Below are 18,846 nucleotides of genomic sequence, written 5' to 3' on the forward strand. Positions count from 1 at the left end.
ATGTCCCTACCTCACACGGATATTGTGAGGCTAAATTTATCAGCTAAAATACAATGGTTATACAGCATCTGGAGAATATGTTTTCCCATTGTCTGAATCCTAACGATCTTCTCTGCCAGCTCCTTACATTTACAAAAGGAAACAAATCTCTTGTGGGAATACTTTAATATGTCATTGACTCACCTATGCCTATTCCCCAAAGTGCTTTTTAGCATCTACATTCTTTACTGGGAGCAGGGCCTGTACTTTCTGAATTCCCTTATAACTCCCATCTGGTCTTGTGAGAGTGTAACACGCCCACATTCCTTTAACACTAGCATAAGCAGTGGAACCCACTCTCTCATTTATGAGCAGCTGAAAACAATTCCTCTCAACTAACATCAGGAAGGAAATAGGTTGGCCTGTGCTAGCAGGCAACCTCATTCACCAGTTTATTGTACTTAAGAAAGACAATAGGGTGTATGAAATATGACAATGGATTACATGAAAAGCAACTTAATTTTCTTTTTCTTTTTTTCTGTCTTAGAAGGACTAAGTGGCTCAGGGAAGTGGTTCTTACTGCTAGCTTTATTTTTCATCTGTAGGTTGCTAGTTTGAATCCAGTTTAAGCCAGTTTACTGTTATTTTATTGCTAGTTAGGAGCCTACATGAACTGCATGATGGCTTCAGTCCAGGTCTTATTGGACAAAAAGAGACTACTTAGCTCAGCAGACAGACCAAAGATTTTATGGGTGTGAAGAATAAACTATATTCTCAGGAAATCCTTGTGGAAAAGAGTTGAGGGGGAGGGATAGCTCAGTGGTTTGAGCATTGGCCTACTAAACTCAGGGTTTATGAGCTTAATTCTTGAGAGGGGCCACCTAGGGATCTGGGACAAAATCAGTACTTGGTCCTGCCTAATGAAGGCAGGGGACTGGACTTAATAGCTGTTGAGGGTCCCTTCCAGCTCTATGAGCTACATAGCTTGGCTGCATGGTTGGTATAAGAAAGCTTGCAGAGCAAACACCAGTGCTGTACAGCATTGTTCAGTACAGAAAGAATTTCAGTCTTCAGGGCTTTACAATGCACAAATTAAAACTCCTCTCATTTAGTATTGCATTCAATGAATTTTGTTCTAAGCTTGCTGCTGTACTTCCTCTTCTCATTAGCACCCTCTAGCCGTCCCAGTTATTATCTATATCAGTACAGGATCTAGCCTGCACAAGCAAGACAATTCTGAGACTGGTTTAAAGAGAAGATGAATGAGTAGGTACATGATTGAGCACACAAAATAATGGATGGCATGCAGAAGGAAGATCTGGAATGTCTGTGCACCCTTTCTTATGATACAAGAACCAAGGGGACACGCAATGAAACAACGCAGTGAAAGGCAGCAAATTTAAAACTGATCGAATAAAGGACTTGTGCACAGAATACATGCTTAGTCTGTGGAATTCATTGCAACACATTTAAATTAAGGCGAAGTAAGCTTACCAAGATTCAAAAAAGGATTGTACATTTGTACATACTAGATGAAACTTCTAGTAAAGAGCAAAAATAATTCCAAACATAAACAAATCATATCAGTTTTTTTTTAGAAGGAATATAAATTTTAAATCCTCATGTTTCAGGGCTAGGCCAACCACTACCTGAAGAGGTTACAGTGAAACTTTCTCTATAGGAAGGTTATTCTGTAATTGCCTGAGGCAGGGTTTCTTGCACTTTCCTCTGAAGCAGGTGGTTCTGCCCACGGCAGGGGCAGCTCTAGGCATTTTGCCGTCCCAAGCACGGCAGGCAGGCTGCCTTCGGCGGCTTGCCTGCAGGAGGTCCGCCGAAGCCGCGGGACCAGCGGACCCTCTGCAGGCAAGCCGCCGAAGGCAGCCTGCCTGCCGCCCTCGCAGCGACCGGCGGAGCGCCCCCCGTGGCTTGCCGCCCAAGCACGTGCTTGGCGTGCTGATGCCTGGAGCCACCCCTGGCCCACGGTCAGAGACAGGATACTTATTTGGATGATCCCCTGCTCTGATCTGGTTTGGCGACTGCTATCGTTCTGTGAATTAAAGTCTTGTTGATACCTTACTGTAAACTTTGAGAAGATATTCTATTTACATTTTAGAGACAAATTGTCTATTTTATTGTATGCGTTCCATTTTTCTCTTCCTGTGTTTCTTATTGCTAAAGACATTTATATACAAAAAGGATCATTTTTTCCCCTGCTGCTTATTCCCTACCCAAAGTCATAATGCTCTCTTTGTGACATCACATTTGGCTGCTGTGGGAATGATTATATCACAAACAGAAGGTTATAACTTCAGGAGAAGAATAAGGAGGAGCATATGGACTTTTAAGAAACGAAAAGATCCCCTTTTCATGCAATTGCCTTAATAATAAAGTATAAAGGAAGGGAAAAAAGAAAAGAAGCAATACAAAATACATAATGTCACACTATCCAATATTCTTGTTCTGTTATAGAGGGTCAGAACCTGCCAATGTTTATGTGAGTAACTTTACCCATGGGGATCCTCAATTTCCTGTAACAGTGCAAAGTAGCCTTAGTGTGGACCAGGATCTGGCCCTAAATGTGTTTCTTATTATGCTGTTTTTAATAGTGCCTCTTCTTTTAGGATTCTGTCACACTTTGTGAGGTAATTGCCACACTTGTAGCCTAGACAACTGTGGGTTGCATTGCCTTCCAGTGATGCTCTGGCCTGGAATAATTAATCAGAGAGTGACACGGTGTATTTGCCTCGTGAGATGTATCCAGTGTGTCATGTGGCACAGTGTGAGAGTGGAGTTGCCCTGGGAGTGGGATAGACTCAAGGTCCTGAATAAAGGTTACATCTGACACACTGCCACTCAGTGTCAGTGCCCTCACTTGCTCAGTGTCAGGGAAAGACAGAAGATTGACATGGCCTTCAACGTTGGCAAGTTGAGGAGAGCTGCATCAGATGTTTGGCTACGTGTTGACCACTCAGTGGGAAACAGACTTTGAAAGTGAGTCTATAGGGTTTCCTCTTCTGCACTAAGTCAGATAATTCAAGTGATTCAAATGCTGGTAGATAAAGCAGACTGAACAAACATCCTGCTATTATATATTTCCCATTCCCCTTCCTTCCCAACTATGGAACTGGTAGAATGACACAGTGTCTTTGTTACAGATTGGATGGGTGCAGGGCTGGCTCCAGACCCCAGCGCGCCAAGCGCGCGCCTGGGGCGGCATTTTGCCGGCAGGGCAGCACCCGGCTCCGGCGGACCTTCTGCAGTCATGCCTGCGGGAGGTCCACCGGAGCCGCGGACCAGCAAACCCTCCGCAGCTGCCGGAGGTCCACTGAAGCCGCGGGACCAGCGGACCCTCCACAGTCATGCGTGCGGGAGGTCCGCTGGTCCTGCGGCTCCGGTGTACCTCCTGCAGGCATGACTGCTTGGGGCTGCCAAATTGCTAGAGCCGCCCCTGGATGGGTGCTAATGCAAACAAAGGCTTCCTGGGATAAGAACTGACTGAGCTCCATGCCTTCAGGAATGAATGACCAGAATTAATTAAAAAACACTGGGTTTTAATATTTTGCACTTCTGTGGCACCTTTCATAAAATCATCAAAGTGTAGGACTAGAAGGGATCTCGAGAGGTCATCTAGTCCAGTCCCCTGCACTCAAGGCAGGACTAAGTAATAACTAGACCATTCCTGACAGGTGTTTGTCTAACTTGTTCTTAAGAACCTCCAGTGGTGGAGATTTCACAACATCTCTAGGCAATTTGTTCCAGTGCTTTACCTCCCTGACAGGAAGATTTTCCTAATCATAGAATCATAGGACTGGAAGAAACCTTGAGAGGTTCTCTAGTTCAATCCTCTGCACTCATGGCAGAACTAAGTATTATCTAGACGATTCCTGACTGGTGTTTGTCTAACCTGCTCTTAAAAATCTCCAGTGATGGAGATTCCACAACCTCCCTCAGCAATTTATTCCAGTGCTTAACCACCCTGACAGGACAATTTTCCTAATGTCTCACCTAAACCTTCCTTACTGCAATTTAAGCCCATTGCTTCTTGTCCTATCCTCAGAGGTTAAGAAAAACAAATTTTCTCCCTCCTCCTTGTAACAGCCTTTTACATACTTGAAAATTGTTATCCTGTCCCCCCTCAGTTTTCTCTTTTCCAGATTAAACAAACACATTTTTGTCAATCTTCCCTCATAGGTCATATTTTCTAGAACTTTAATAATTTTTGTCGTTCTTCTCTGGACTCTCTCCCAGGGGCGGCTCTAGGTTTTTGGCCGCCCCAAGCAGTCATGCCCGGGAGGCGCCCCCGAGCCGCGGGAGCAGCGGACCTCCCGCGGGCATGACTGCAGAGGGTCCACTGGTCGCGCGGCTCGGCTGGATCTCCCGCAGCTGCGGGCGGTTCGCAGGTCCGGCAGCTCCGGTTGAGCTGCCGCAGTCATGCCTGCGGGAGGTCCAGCCGAGCCGCGGGACCAGTGAACCGTCCACAGTCATACCTGCGGGAGGTCCACTGGAGCCGCCGGCCGAGCGTCCCCTCCGCAGTCATGCCTGCGGCAGGTCTGCTGCTCCCGGGGCTCCAGTGGACCTCCCGCAGGCATGACTGCGGCAGGTCCGCCGGCCCAGCCTGCCGCCCCCCCGGGAAAGGGCCGCCCCAGGCAGGTGCTTGCCCCGCTGGGCTCTGGAGCCGGCCCTGCTCTCTCCAATTTGTCCACATCCCTCCTGAAATTTGGCGCCCAGAACTGGACACAATACTCCAGTTGAGGCCTAATCAGCCCAGAGTAGACAGAATAATTACTTCTCGTGTCTTGCTTCCCTAATGTCTAACCTAAACCTCCCTTGCTGCAATGTAAGCCCATTTCTTCTAGTCCTATCCTCAGAGGTTAATGAGAACAATTTTTCTCCCTCCTCCTTGTAACAACCTTTTATGTACTTGAAAACTGTTATTGTGTCCCCTCTCAGTCTTCTCTTCTCCATACTAAACAAACCCAATTTTGTTCAAGCTTTCCTCATAGGTCATGTTTTCTAGACCTTTTAATAATTTTTATTGCTCTCCTCTGGATTTCTCCGATTTGTTCACATCTTTCCTGAAATATGGTGCCCAGAACTGGACACCTACTGTAGTCCAGTTTGTTGCTGGCCCAAAAGGCCTGAGGCAGCAAACAGTGATTCGTTGCCCGGAGTGCCTCGCTCCAATTAGACACACCAGGGTGGAGAAGCAAAAAAAAAGTTTATTTGAGATCTCAAAGCGCGTGCTCGGAGACACAGTCAGGTCTCAGATCAAGCACACCCCAGAAAAGCAGCTCTCTGTCTTTATACATGATCTTAGCTAAGCATGTCTATTACCCCCAATGCCCAGCTTTCCCCCTTCGCCCCCCTCTTCTCCCTCCTTTTTAGTTCCCATACAGCAAATACATTATGAAGCAGCAATTACTCTAAACAGGTTAGATCATTCTTGGCAAAAAACATATTATCTCGTTAGTAACTTTTCTTGACCGGTCATTCTGTTTCACTCCCTTTAGCCAGGTGCAAGCAGGCTGTATAATTGCCTCCTGGTACTGATAACTAGTTGCCACACATTCCATTCTTTCCATCTAGCCTGTGGGGTTAATTAAAGTTTAAACATGGAAGCAGTTCAGACAAGCAGAGGCCTAATACAGGGAGCCTTCATTGGCACTGTCATTTTCCACCCCTCTGTCAACACTGGGTCATGCCTGGTGCCACCAACAATTCCCTCCTTTGAGAATACTCAACAAACCTTTGGCTGAGTGTTCTCATATACTGTGGACAAAACATAATTGAGTTCTATGGAGCTGGGGCTGTCAATGAGAGGGTACATATGGACCTTCGGGGCACGGGGGGGGGAAACGGGAGTCAACGAGAGGAGTGTTCCCATAGCAAAGAGTAACATTGTGGCAAACCCTAGGCCTGGATCCATACTGGGCAAGTGATCCTAAGGCCTAACAATTACAATTTCCCAAATACCCACAAAATTACTACTACTAACAACAAGCAGATTAAAAACAAAAGGGACCAGGCCCACAGGTTAGGCTGGCCCTGTGAAAATAAACACAGCCAACGCTTAGAATGTTCACAGGGAGTGCGCTGTAACTGTCCAAAGGGGTCACAGGGCATTCCCAGCAGGCCTTACTGTCGCCTGAATAACAGCTTAAGTCCCAGATCGTCGTTGGCAGTCTTCTCCGCAGGTTGGACGGTCCACCGTTCAGGAGCTGGCACTGCTTTCAGACGGGAGTAGTGGATCCAGTTCTTGTATCCCTCGACCTTTGCTGCTGTGTGGGTGATCAGCAGGACGGTGTGAGGTCCCTTCCACTTCTCTTGGAGAGGCTCGTCCTTCCAGGTATGAACGAGAACGGAGTCACCAGGCTGCAGGGAGTGGACAGGGGCATCCAGCGGGAGAGGCTGCAAATATTTGGTATACCTGTGGAGAGAACAGAGAACAGCAGACAGAGAGCACATGTACTGAGATAAGAAACCGCAGCCTACCTCCCACTCCCCTAACAGAACCGGTGTACCATTCATAGGCCATGCCCTCCCAAACATAATCTCGAAGGGACTAAGCCCTAACCTGCCCTTTGGGAGAGCACGAACTCGGAGCAAAACAAGGGGTAAGGCATCAGGCCACCGAAGAGAAGCCTCTTGGCAGACCTTTGAGAGATGCCGCTTGAGTGTCTGATTAGTACGTTCCACTACTCCACTGGCCTGTGGTCGCCATGGAGTGTGGAGCTTCCAGGTGATTTGTAGAACATCCGAAATCCCCTGAATGACTTGCGATGTGAAGTGTGTTCCATTGTCAGATTCCATCCACTGGGGGAGTCCAAAGCGAGGAATGATCTCCTTGACAAACTTGAGAGCCACAGTTCTGGCAGTGTTGTTTCGGCATGGGAAGGCTTCAGACCATCCGCTGAATCAATCCACCATGACAAGGAGGTACCTGAACCCTTGGGTCCGGGGGAATTCAGTGAAGTCTACTTGCCACACCAATCCTGGCCCTGGGGTAGGTTCCAGAGTGGCTGGTGGCACTGACACTCCTGGTCGAGGGTTGTTCTTTTGACAGACTAAACACTCAGCCTGTACCTGGGAAGCCAGGGGTCTTAATCCAGAGGTTAGAAAATACTTATTCATAAGCTGGGTGAGAGCCTCCCTTCCAGCGTGAGTGGTCTGATGTAGTTTCTGTAGTACTGGCCGTATTAGGCTTTTAGGTAGGAGGATTTTTCCCTGAGTTTAGCCTGGTACCGAGCTACCCGAGCCTGCGTGAGCCAGAGACCACCCTTAGTGTCCAGCAGGGCTTGAACCATATGAGGGGTATACACCTGCACAGTCCCCCCCAAAGTCAGTTTCTCTGCTTCACCAAGCACTAGGGCAGTTGCTGCGACAGCTCGCAGGCAAGCTGGCCACCCCTTGGCAACTTGATCCAGTTGTTTAGAGAAATATGCCACAGGACGTTTCCAAGTGCCTAATAATTGAGTAAGCACCCCTAGAGCCACTCCCTTCCTTTCATGCACATACAGTTGAAACGGCTTAAAGATGTCTGGGAGACCGAGTGCTGGAGCTTCCATTAGCTTTCTCTTTAACACTTTAAATGCCTTGTCAGCTTCTGAGGACCAGTGAAAGGGATCGTGATCCATTCCCTTAACACATTCATACAAGGGCTTAGCCCACAGTCCGAACTCTGGGATCCATATTCTGCAAAAGCCTGCCATGCCCAGAAAAGCCCTGAGCTGTTTACGATTGCTTGGGATAGGAATTTGACAGATGGCTTCCTTCCTCTCGTTTGAAAGCTGTCTCTCCCCCTGTCTTATGTGAAATCCTAAGTACTGTACTTCTGAGAGGGCAATTTGAGCCTTGCTCTGAGCTACCCGGTATCCTCTGAGTCCAACAAAGTTCAGGAGGCTCACAGTGGCGTGGAGGCAAGGGGTTAATCCCACCGCCCCAATTAACAGGTCGTCCACATACTGCAGGAGGAGAATCCCGTCCGGAGTATTCCACTCCTCCAGGTCTTTGGCCAGAGCCTGGCCGAAAAGCGTAGGGGAGTTCTTAAATCCTTGGGCTAACACAGTCCAGCAAAACTGCCTTTTAACCCTTCGGTCGTCTTCCCACTCGAAGGAGAAAATCTCCTGAGATTGTGTGTCGACCGGAATTGTGAAGAAAGCATCTTTCAGGTCTAGGACTGAAAAGTGGGTGTACTGCCCTCCTATAGATGCCAACAGTGTATATGGGTTTGGAACAAGGGGGTGCAGAGTTTTAACCCGTTCATTAACTGCCCTCAGGTCCTGGACCAGCCGATAGGTGCCATTGGGCTTTCGAACAGGCAGGATGGGGGTGTTCCAGGCTGACTGGCATTCTCGCAGTACCCCGTACTTCAGAAACTGATTTATAGTTTCCTGCAGCCCTTCTCTGGCCTCCCTCTTTATCGGATACTGCTTGATCCGCACCGGACTTTTTCCTGGCAGGAGCTGAACTTTAATGGGGGTGTGATGTACTGCCTTTCCTGGGACCCCCGATGCCCATACTAGAGGAAAAACCTGGTCCTCCCACTGGCTCCACTCTGGGGCTTGCATGGCTGAGGGCTCAACTGCAAGAGTCATTATCCAGGCATTCTCTGGGGGCAAGGTGAGGGTGATTTCATCTTGGGTGAAGTGCAGGGTGGCACCTAAGCGACAAAGCAGATCCCGTCCCAGTAGAGGCGTTGGGCAGTCGGGGAGGTAAACCAGCTTGTGGGAGAGAGTTCTGTCTCCCAAAGCACATTCTGCTGGGGCATACACTGGACATTTGATTCCTTTTCCTGTAGCGCCGACCACAGTGAGGGAATCTGCCACAGGCAGCTGGAGGGGTTGATTTACAGCGGTTCGAGCCGCTCCAGAGTCTACTAAAAAGTCTATTTCAGAATTTCCCCTGCCTGTGCCTTAAAGGCTGCTAGGTCCACTGGGTTAAAAGGCACATGTGAGTAAACTAGCATAGTAGTGGCCCGGCGCCCCTCTGCTCCCGGGCGAGCCACCACAGTCTCAGTAATCAACGGATAAAATCCCACTGAAGGAGCAATCTCTGAAACCTGAGGCACCTGGTCTTTATACGGTGGGGGTGTAGGAGCCGAAGGGGACACCGACTCTGCCATTACAACCGGGGAGAGGTTCGGGGAACTAACAGTGACTGCCGAGCCTGTCGGAGTCAGATTACACTCTTGCAACAGATCTGACCTATCTCTCAACAACATAAACAACTGTGCATACATAAATTCATTCCACTTATTCATTCGCTGACAAAACAAAGCTAATTGAAGGATCGTGTTGTAATTAAGTGATCCCTCCGGTGGCCACCTTTCCTGGCCCTCTAGCTGGTACTGAGGCCAGTTTACTGTACAGAATCTTTTCAGTTTACTTTTAGTCAATGGATCTTTTTCAAACACTTTCCAATTCATCAGAATGCATTCTAAGGGTGTACACCGTACCCTGCCTGTACTCTGTCCCTGCCCCATACCTATGGGAAGACACTGGGCGTCCCCAGGTCTTAACAGGCAAACAAAAGGTTAACAGCACTGGACTGTTCCTACCTTGTCCACGAGACCGGTTCCCCACCGTCGCCCGTAGCTGCTTCTCCACTATCTGAGCGCGTTGCACCGTAGTGCCCTCCGGGGTCGACCACACTGCGTCTCCGCCGAGGCCCCCGATGAAGTCACCGGTGCGCGCTAGGCATCGGTCGTCGCCGCAATCCGTCGACCTCCAGGAGGGGTCCGGGCAAGGCTAAATTTAGCCTCAAGCCCACCCAGGGACGCCAAAACTGTTGCTGGCCCAAAAGGCCTGAGGCAGCAAACAGTGATTCGTTGCCCGGAGTGCCTCGCTCCAATTAGACACACCAGGGTGGAGAAGCAAAAAAAAAGTTTATTTGAGATCTCAAAGCGCGTGCTCGGAGACACAGTCAGGTCTCAGATCAAGCACACCCCAGAAAAGCAGCTCTCTGTCTTTATACATGATCTTAGCTAAGCATGTCTATTACCCCCAATGCCCAGCTTTCCCCCTTCGCCCCCCTCTTCTCCCTCCTTTTTAGTTCCCATACAGCAAATACATTATGAAGCAGCAATTACTCTAAACAGGTTAGATCATTCTTGGCAAAAAACATATTATCTCGTTAGTAACTTTTCTTGACCGGTCATTCTGTTTCACTCCCTTTAGCCAGGTGCAAGCAGGCTGTATAATTGCCTCCTGGTACTGATAACTAGTTGCCACACATTCCATTCTTTCCATCTAGCCTGTGGGGTTAATTAAAGTTTAAACATGGAAGCAGTTCAGACAAGCAGAGGCCTAATACAGGGAGCCTTCATTGGCACTGTCATTTTCCACCCCTCTGTCAACACTGGGTCATGCCTGGTGCCACCAACAAGTTGAAGCCTTATCTATGCGAAGTAGAATGGAAGAATTACTTCTCGTGTCTTGCTTACAACACTCCTGCTAATACAGTGCTCTTCACTATTTTTGAAGTGGAGAACACTTTGGCAAAAAACCTTCAGTGTGAGAGCCACATCAACTACTAAATTAACACATTGCTTACTACGCCTTAATGATGTAATGTTACAGAGCCACTTTTTTAACTAAAACAAAGTCTACTTTTACAATAAAACAACACTCCTTTTATAAAATAATAACCAGGAAAATATATGGAATTAAAAAGGCACCTATGCGAGTAAACTTTTTAAGAGCAGAAGAATGCAAAATTTATTTAAAAAACTGGATGGGCAAAAGTGTGCCTGTTCCTCCTTGACTTTGTTCATACAGTATTTGTCATCTGTCTTTGCAATCCTATTAAGGCAGTCCAAATGTTTGTTGGTCAATTTGTTCTTCTATTTTCTTTTCACCCCTCTGATTGGGGGTGAGGGGTTTGGGGTGTCAGAGGGGGCCCAGGGCTGGGGCAGAGGATTGGGGTGCAGAGGTGAGGGCTGCGGGGTGGGGCCAGGGATGAGGGGTTCAGGATGCAGGAGGGGGCTCAGGGCTGAAGCAGAGGGTTGGGATGAGGGGGTAGGAGGAGGGCTCTGGTTGGAGGTGTGGGCTCTGGGGTGGGGCTGGGGATGAGGAGTTTGGGATGCAGGGAGGCTACCCTGGGGCTGGGGCAAGAAGACTCCCCCCAGCCCTCTCCCTGCCGGCAGCAGCTAGCTCCGGGGAAGGGGCCTCTCTCTCCCTGCCAGCAGACAGAACAGAGCTCTGGGGGAAGGGGTTCTCTCTCTCCCCTGCCAGCAGACAGCATGGAGCTCCGGAAGCGGGGCCCCTCTCTCCCCTCCGGCACCCACAGCAGCCCTGCAAGCTCCAACTCGCTCCCCTTCCCAGTTCCTGCATATCTCCTACCTCTCTCCTCTCCAGGTCCCTGCTTTATGGCCCTTTAGAGCTGCTGCACGGCTATTTATAGGCTGCTGCACAGCCGTGCAGTTTAGAGAGAACTTAGTGAGCCACACTTACGGTCGAGGGGAGCCGCTACTGGCTTGCGGGCCTTGCAATGAAGAACACTGTGCTAATACATCCCAGAATAATCACTTTTTTTGAAACAGTGTTACACTGTTGATTCATATTTAGCTTGTGATCCACTATGAACCCCAGATCCCTTTCAGCAGTACTCCTTCCTAGGCAGTCATTTCCCATTTTGTATGTGTGCAACTGATTGTTCCTTCCTAAATGAAGTATTTTGCATTTGTCCTTATTGAATTTCATCCTATTTACTTTAGACCATTTCTCCAGTTTGTCCAGCTCATTTTGAATTTTAATCCTGTCCTCCAAAGCACTTGCAACCCCTCCCAGCTTGGTCTCATTCGCAACCTTGGTAAATGTACTCTCTATGCCATTATCTAAATCAGTGGTTTTCAACCAGGGGCATGCGAACCCCAGGGACACACAGAAAATCTCCAAGGGGTACATCAGCTCAGCTAGATATTTGCCTAGTTTTACAACAGGCTACATAAAAAGCACTAGTTTTTTTTAATTTCATACTGATTATTTGTTTATACTGCTCTATATACTATACCCTGAAATATAAGTATAATATTTATAGTCCACATTTTCAAAATATTCCAGTAATTTTGAGTATTCAATGTTATTATTTGAATTATGGTGGCATTTGGAGCCCCCGTTGTACTAGCTGCTATACAGATATACATAGAGACACTCGCTACTCCATAGAGTTTACAGTCTGAAGTGGTAAGGCAAAGCATGAGAGAAAAGAAGCATTATCATTCCAGTTTTACAAATGGGAAACGGAAGCACAGAAACATTAAATGACCTGTTTAAGGTTAGATAGTATGTCTAGGGCAGAATTAGGAATCAAACCCCAAGCTTCTGAATGTAACTCTAGTACCTTAACCATAAGACCATCATTTCTCGTTAGTAGTTCATAACTTGAGATACCTGGATCCTGATTCTGCAGAGGTGTGAACACCTGCAGCTCCTATTGACGTAAGTTGGAGTTGTGGTTGCCCAGCACTTATGAAAATCAGGACCAGAGTGTCTTAAGTTGAGCATTCTAAAATGGAGACATCCAAAATCTGCAGCCACTTTTGAAAATGTGAGTCCCAAGTACCCAAACAGACAATCAGTGGCCAAGACTGAACTAGAGCTCAAGGTTTCCTGAATTTCTTACCATGTAGACATTCCTTCATACCACACTGACTCTCATTAATCAGAGTGGTCAGGAACTGAATGCTGGCACCTAGTTGGCAGGGGCGGCTCCAGGCACCAGCACGCCAACCGCGTGCCTGGGGTGGCAAGCCACGGGGGGCGTTCTGCCGGTTGCCGTGAGGGTGGCAGGCAGGTTGCATTCGGCGGCATGCCTGCGGGAGGTCCCCGGTCCTGTGGCTTCGGCAGACCTCCCGCAGGCAGGCTGCCGAAGGCAGCCTGCCTGCCTTCCGTTCTTGGGGCGGCAAAATACCTAGAGCTGCCCCTGCTAGTTTGTTAAAGCATTAATTCAATATATCAGCACTTTTTTGACTATTGCACCAGAACAAAAAATAGACAATCAAAGATAGAAGGGCAATTTTGAAATAGACACGGAGGTATGATAGAGTGATGCAGTAAGAATTAATTATTTTAGAGCACATTATTTTAGACCACTTTACATTGCTTTTACTTTGTCACTTTAAATGGTTAGGCTGTGCCCCAGAGTTCAATAAATGGACTGTCATACATTGGAAAATATCTCTGAGTGCTAGGTACTATATTTAGTTTAATATTATTTATTCTGTTAGTTCTTGTGCCTGATCAATACACATAGCAAGATAATTTAATTGGCTCTTATGATACTGTGAGATCTGATGGTCTGGAGCAGGACCAAAACCACCCAGGGTCTAATTTTATCCCTGGTAGTGCCTCCATCCATGACCTTGGACAAGTCTCTTAACCTTCATCTCTCATTTTCCGCTTCTGTAAAAGAGAGAGAATAATTCCTATCTATCTCACAGAGCTGTTGTGAAGATTAACTAGTTAATGTATGTAAAGCACTATATAAATGCTACATATTATATTTAAGATCCTAAGGACTAGCCCTTAAAGTGTGACACTTTATCAATCGACATGTCCATATTTTTCTGTAGTAATTTGTGTAATTGACTATATATAGTGAATAGTTATTTTAAATCCCTGTAGCCCTTGGAGAACCACACATATCTTTAGCTTGTAACAAATGGAACCCACATCATAAAACTGTGCTAAGAAGGGCATGTGTGCATATACTTAGTAGGCCTTGAGAATTTTAGTGACTGCAGAAAATGTTCCTATTAAGACATAAAATAGTTCATATGGTTAGTAACAGCTAGATGGCAAATTATTTTACATTCACGCTATGCTCTTAGGGACACCTGGTAGGGGTGTTGAGGATGAATTATTTGTACTACACTTAGAAAATGTAAAACACTATACTATAAATACCAAGTACGAGATAATTAGTACCTAATGGTGTACATGTAACTCAGACCTGATAAAATTAGTGGGACCTGTTATTCAGTGGCACAGAGAGAGGATTTAAGTTTAAATACCAGAGGCAGCACAGCAAGTGCTAGAAGCTGGTGCTTTGGAGTCATGGGTTCTGGGTTCTAGTCCCACTACCTGTGTGTAGCTAGTGCTAGGAAGCAAATGATGCAATGACAGATGCACTATGGATCCAGTTCTGAAGAGTGTGGGGCAGCAGCGTGCCAAACAACAGAGACTCCTAGGGGCTATAGAGGGTACAGTGGTGTGCCTGGAAGGAGCTATAGAAAGGAGACAGAGGGGGGCTGAGGGCCATTGGGGGGTGTGTGTCAGTGGAGACTTAAATGAAAATGGTGGAAGGAAGGGGGGTGGTGATTGGGGGTGGGTTATGGGCCCTGGTGGAGGGGAAGGGGGGCTGTGGTGGGAGGTAATTAAGAGGGTTGACTGTGGGTAGGTGCAGGGCCTTTAGGTGAAGATGAGACACTAATACAGGCAGCTTTAGTGTACTGGGGGGAGGGGCTGGATAAGTGTGTAGGGCTGATGGTGAGGGGGGCCTCTGGGTGGTGACAGGCAGAAGAGTTATGGGGGGGCTGTGAGTGGTGCTGGGGGTTATGGGCAGTGTGTGTGGGGCTCAGGGTTGGTGAGAGGGTGATGGAGGGCTATTGGTGGTGACAGGCTGGGGAGCTGTAGTAGGGGTGGTGGTTGCTGAGGTGACAGGCTGGGAGCTGTACTAGGGGGTGGTGAGAGGGTGACGGGCTGGGAGCTGTACTAGGGGGTGGTGAGAGGGTGACGGGCTGGGGAGCTGAAGTAGGGGGTGGCGGTTGCTGAGAGCGTGACGGAGGGGGACTATCGGCGGTAGGCAGCTGTAGGGGGTGGTGCTTGGTGACGGAGGGCTATGGGCGGTGACTCCAGAGCAGAGGCTGACACAGGCATCCCGGCCCCAATCTGGGGGCGGGGAGGCGAGCTCTCGCGAGAGGAGGCGGGCCCGGGCGCTGCTAGCGTTGGGCTCCTCCCCCAGCCGGCCCGGGCGCGGCCTGCCCCGTGCGCTGACCGGTGCGGCGGCCGCGGAAGGGGCCGGACGCTGAGCGGCGCCCGGCCCGGGGAGGTGGAGGAGGAGGAGGAGGAGGAGGCGGCGGCGCGCGAGCCGAGCTAGCGAGAGAGGCGGCGCGGGCAGAGCCCCGGCTCCCGCGGGGCACCATGCCGGGCGGGCGGGTGTGCGCCGTGTGCGGCGGCTCGGAGATCGAGGTGGACGCGGCGCGGGGGGACGCGGTGTGTACGGGCTGCGGCTCGGTGCTCGAGGACAACATCATCGTCTCCGAGGTGCAGTTCGTGGAGAACAGCGGCGGCGGCTCCTCGGCCGTGGGGCAGTTCGTGTCCTTGGACGGTGAGCGGGGGAAGGGGGCTGTGTGGGGGCCCCCAGTCTCTCTGTGGCTGGGCGCTCCAGGGTTTCTCTGCTGGGGCCAGGCAGGGTGGGCAACGCTTTTCCTGTAGCGGTGGGGCAGCCCCCCCTATTCACTCCCACCGGCCTGGCACTGCTCCCCCCATCAACACACGGCTGTCGGGACAGCATGCAGGGGAGAGCTCGCTCCTTGTCCTGCGCAAGCGGCAGCTGACCTAGGGTTTCTGACAGGTGAACAGGTCAGTAATTGTGTCTGAATTCTCCAAGTGACCCCCGCCCCCGGGGTCTGGTTTGTACTGGGTGAGATTTTGTGTTTTGCGCATTTGCTTTCAAGAGTAAAACTTGGGCTGGGGAACTCTTGAGCAGGTGGAGACAAGTGAATATCTCTTCTCCAGTCTTTGTTGTCGGTCCCTTGGTATGACTGAAAGGTGACTTTCAAGTGTTTTATCAAGCAGTGATGCACACAAAGGTCCCGATCCTGCAACTGGAGCCATGTGGACAGACCCCTGCGTCCATGTGGATTCAGTTGCAGGATTTGGGGTCTAAGGGCTAGACACACAAAAGGACATAGGTACCTAACTGACAATTTAAGTGCCACTGAGCTTCTCAAAACCCCAGCTCAGCTGCCACCTAACTCTGTAGGTTCCTACATTTCCCCTTTTAAAGTCTCTTAGGTGCCTAAGTGTTTGTCTTCACTACAACGGTTAGCTTATATTAGAAGGTCAGTTGATGCAGGTAACTTGAGCTAACTCTGCTGTGAAGATGCACCCAAAGTTTCCAAAAGTGAGCATGCACACAGCCCTCAGTTTAAGCACCAGTGTGTGTGTGCACCTGTCTGATAGGCATTCTCAGAGCATTCCTAAACGCACACAAAATGGAAGGAGGTGTTTGTTCCACCCCTTTTAAACTTTTAGCCCATTAGTTAAGGGTACTCACCCAGGATGAGGGTGAGTTCAGTCCCCCTGCTTGATGTGGAAAAGGGATTTGAACTTAGATCTCCTCTGTCTCAGGAGACTGCCCTAACCACTGAACTATAGAGTCATTCTCACTCTGTCTCAGTGAATATTTATACAGAATGGTGCAGCTTGGGTAGGAGAGATTGAGAGACCTGTCCCAGAATACCCCGTAGCCCAATGGTTAAGGCAGTCTCCTGGAAGAGCCAGGTTCATATCCCTGCTCCACATGAGGGAAAGAGGAGAATTGAACCTGGGCTTCCCATATCCTAGCTAAGTGTCCTAACCAATAGGCTAATAGTAGCACCTGATTCCAGGAGAGCATTCACAACTGTGAATTCTGAGTGGAGGGAAGTGCTTCCCTCCAGCCTGGACTTAGTCACCTAAATACCTTTTGAGGAGCTGGGCTTAGGGCAGCCTGTATTCATGGCATTTCCTACTGGCTAGCTTTGGCGCCTACCCACTTAGTTTGCTGGCTTTGGTGGATTACATTCTTAGGTGCCTAGTTCTCCCCATGCATTTTATAAGGAGCTTAGGCACCTAATTTAGGGCTGTGGATTCCACTGAGTGGCAAGATACCTAAAAATTGGGTGTTGCAACACTAAGTGTTTCAATGCCTAAGGCCCTTTGTAGATTTAGCCCTAAGTGCCTGTGATACTGTCTCCTCCACCTCCCCGGGCAGTACTTTCCCATCATGACCCCATGATGATTGGCTCCAGCACTTGGGATGAAATCTTTTGTGCCACTCTAGCTGAACTGGTGCAACTTATTACGGTTTTTCCCTATTTTATTATTAATGTCAAATACATTAACTAGACAAAGCTACCTGCTTACCCCTCAAATAAATGGTAAATCTCAGAGCCTGTGATGCTCTGTCACTGGTTACTTCTTGCCCTCCTGCTCTCCCACCCTGGGATGGCTGGAAATAGCCTGGTAGGAACAACTGCATGTGTCGTGCTGGGAGAAGAGTGGTGTACTGTCTGGATCTGATAGTCTTACAGGGAAGAACTGATTACTGTCTAGACCCTTTTCCTGATGATTCTGGTCTCAGGATCTGATGGAAGGAATTACATCACGGGAGCTGAAAATCGGGTCTCAGGACTGCAATCCCCACTTGTCCCAGCTCTCCTGGAAGTCAGTGTAACTTTGACTTGAGTTCTGACTGCAGTACCAGAGCCATAAAAGATTAAAAGAATAAATGAAAGAATTGAAGAAAATTGTACTACATTAGTGAGCACGTGGCTTGCTTACCCCAGTCACCTATGTCAAGATGACCATGTATCTTTGTTCTTACATCACTGTAGTATCAGAGGCAAAGAGTCCTGTGGCACCTTATAGACTAACAGACGTATTGGAGCATGAGCTTTCGTGGGTGAATACCCAGTTCGTCGGATGCATGCGTCATGCATCCGACGAAGTGGGTGTTCACCACGAAAGCTCATGCTCCAATACGTCTGTTAGTTTATAAGGTGCCACAGGACTCTTAGTCTGGATCTGTAAAAGCAGAGGATCAGAGTGCCTCCCATGACTGAACATGGCAACTATCTCTTCCTTCCCAACCAGCAAGATACAGGCTAGGCTTTTATTTTATTTTTTACATACTTATGAAAGTGAGGGGTATTATTGTGGGGAAGCATCGTGGAAAAGGTGGGTTTTGCGTTTAAGCTCCAAATTTAGCAAACTAAGGCTTTGTCTACACAAGCACTCTTATTGGCAAAATTTTTGTTGATCGGGGTTGTGAAAAAACACCCCCTGACCGACAAGTTTCACCAACAAAAGTGCTGGTGTGGACAGCTCTCTGTTGGCAGGAGAGTGTCTCCTGCTGACATAGCTACCAATGTTTGTTGGGGGTGGTTTAATTATGCCAGTGGGAGAGTTCTTATAGGAGACCTTGCAGCGGTGCTGCTGTAAGGTGCTTAGTGTAGATGTAGCCGTAGTAGTCATTTTCTATTTCACTGGCATTGAGTTCCATTGTCTTGGTCTGCCTCTTATGAAAATTGTCTCAGGCAGTTATGAGATCCCCTTATTTTGAATTTGAATCCCTGCACTGTCAAATGTCATTTAGGGCACATACGGCACACCTGTCATATCAGATGCTTTGTCTTCATACTTTTAACACATCACAGATATTTCCCTCTTGTGTGGAGAACACTGGTGATAAGGATTTATCGTACCCCTTATTGATTAACAGTTTTGTTTTTTCCATTGGAGTATAGCACATGTGGGAGAACATGGTCACAGACAGAGAGAGGACCGTGAACTCAGGTAGTTAGGTCTAACCAATGGTGAGCTGGAGCCGGTTCGCAAGAACCGGTTGCTGAATTTAGAAGCCGGTGTAGAACTGGTTCCTAAAGGGACAGGCGGGTGGACAAACTCTGGTCTGCAGGCCACATCTGGCCTGCGGGACCGTCCCGTCTGGTCCGCCTGAGCTCCCAGCTGGGGAGGCCGAGGCTCCCCTGGTCCCTCCCCGACTCACCCCCCCCCCGCAGAGCTGCCGGAGCCCTGGGGGCTATTTAAGGGACCGGGGCGGCAGAGGAAGCTGGAGCCCCGGCCTTTTAATAGCCCCCGGATC

General features: G+C 48.7%; 1 protein-coding gene across 4 annotated transcripts in view; it reads left to right on the forward strand.

The window, feature by feature from the left end:
* BRF1 (BRF1 RNA polymerase III transcription initiation factor subunit) overlaps positions 1–18,846 on the forward strand; it is a 239,089-nt gene that overhangs the window by 1,487 nt on the left and 218,756 nt on the right. Inside the window, exon 1 of one of the 4 annotated variants that reach the window (XM_045013914.1) lies at positions 15,059–15,306. The exons of 1 other annotated variant lie outside the window; for it this stretch is intronic. In XM_045013914.1, coding sequence (XP_044869849.1) covers positions 15,120–15,306 — 187 coding nt within the window. In that variant the 5' untranslated portion in view covers positions 15,059–15,119. Of the gene's footprint in view, positions 1–15,058; positions 15,307–18,846 lie in introns of those variants that run through there. 2 more of the 4 variants (XM_045013915.1, XM_045013917.1) reach the window with 2 other exon arrangements.

This window comes from Mauremys mutica, chromosome 4 (genome assembly GCF_020497125.1).
Source record: "Mauremys mutica isolate MM-2020 ecotype Southern chromosome 4, ASM2049712v1, whole genome shotgun sequence".
Classification (NCBI taxonomy): Eukaryota; Metazoa; Chordata; order Testudines; family Geoemydidae; genus Mauremys; species Mauremys mutica.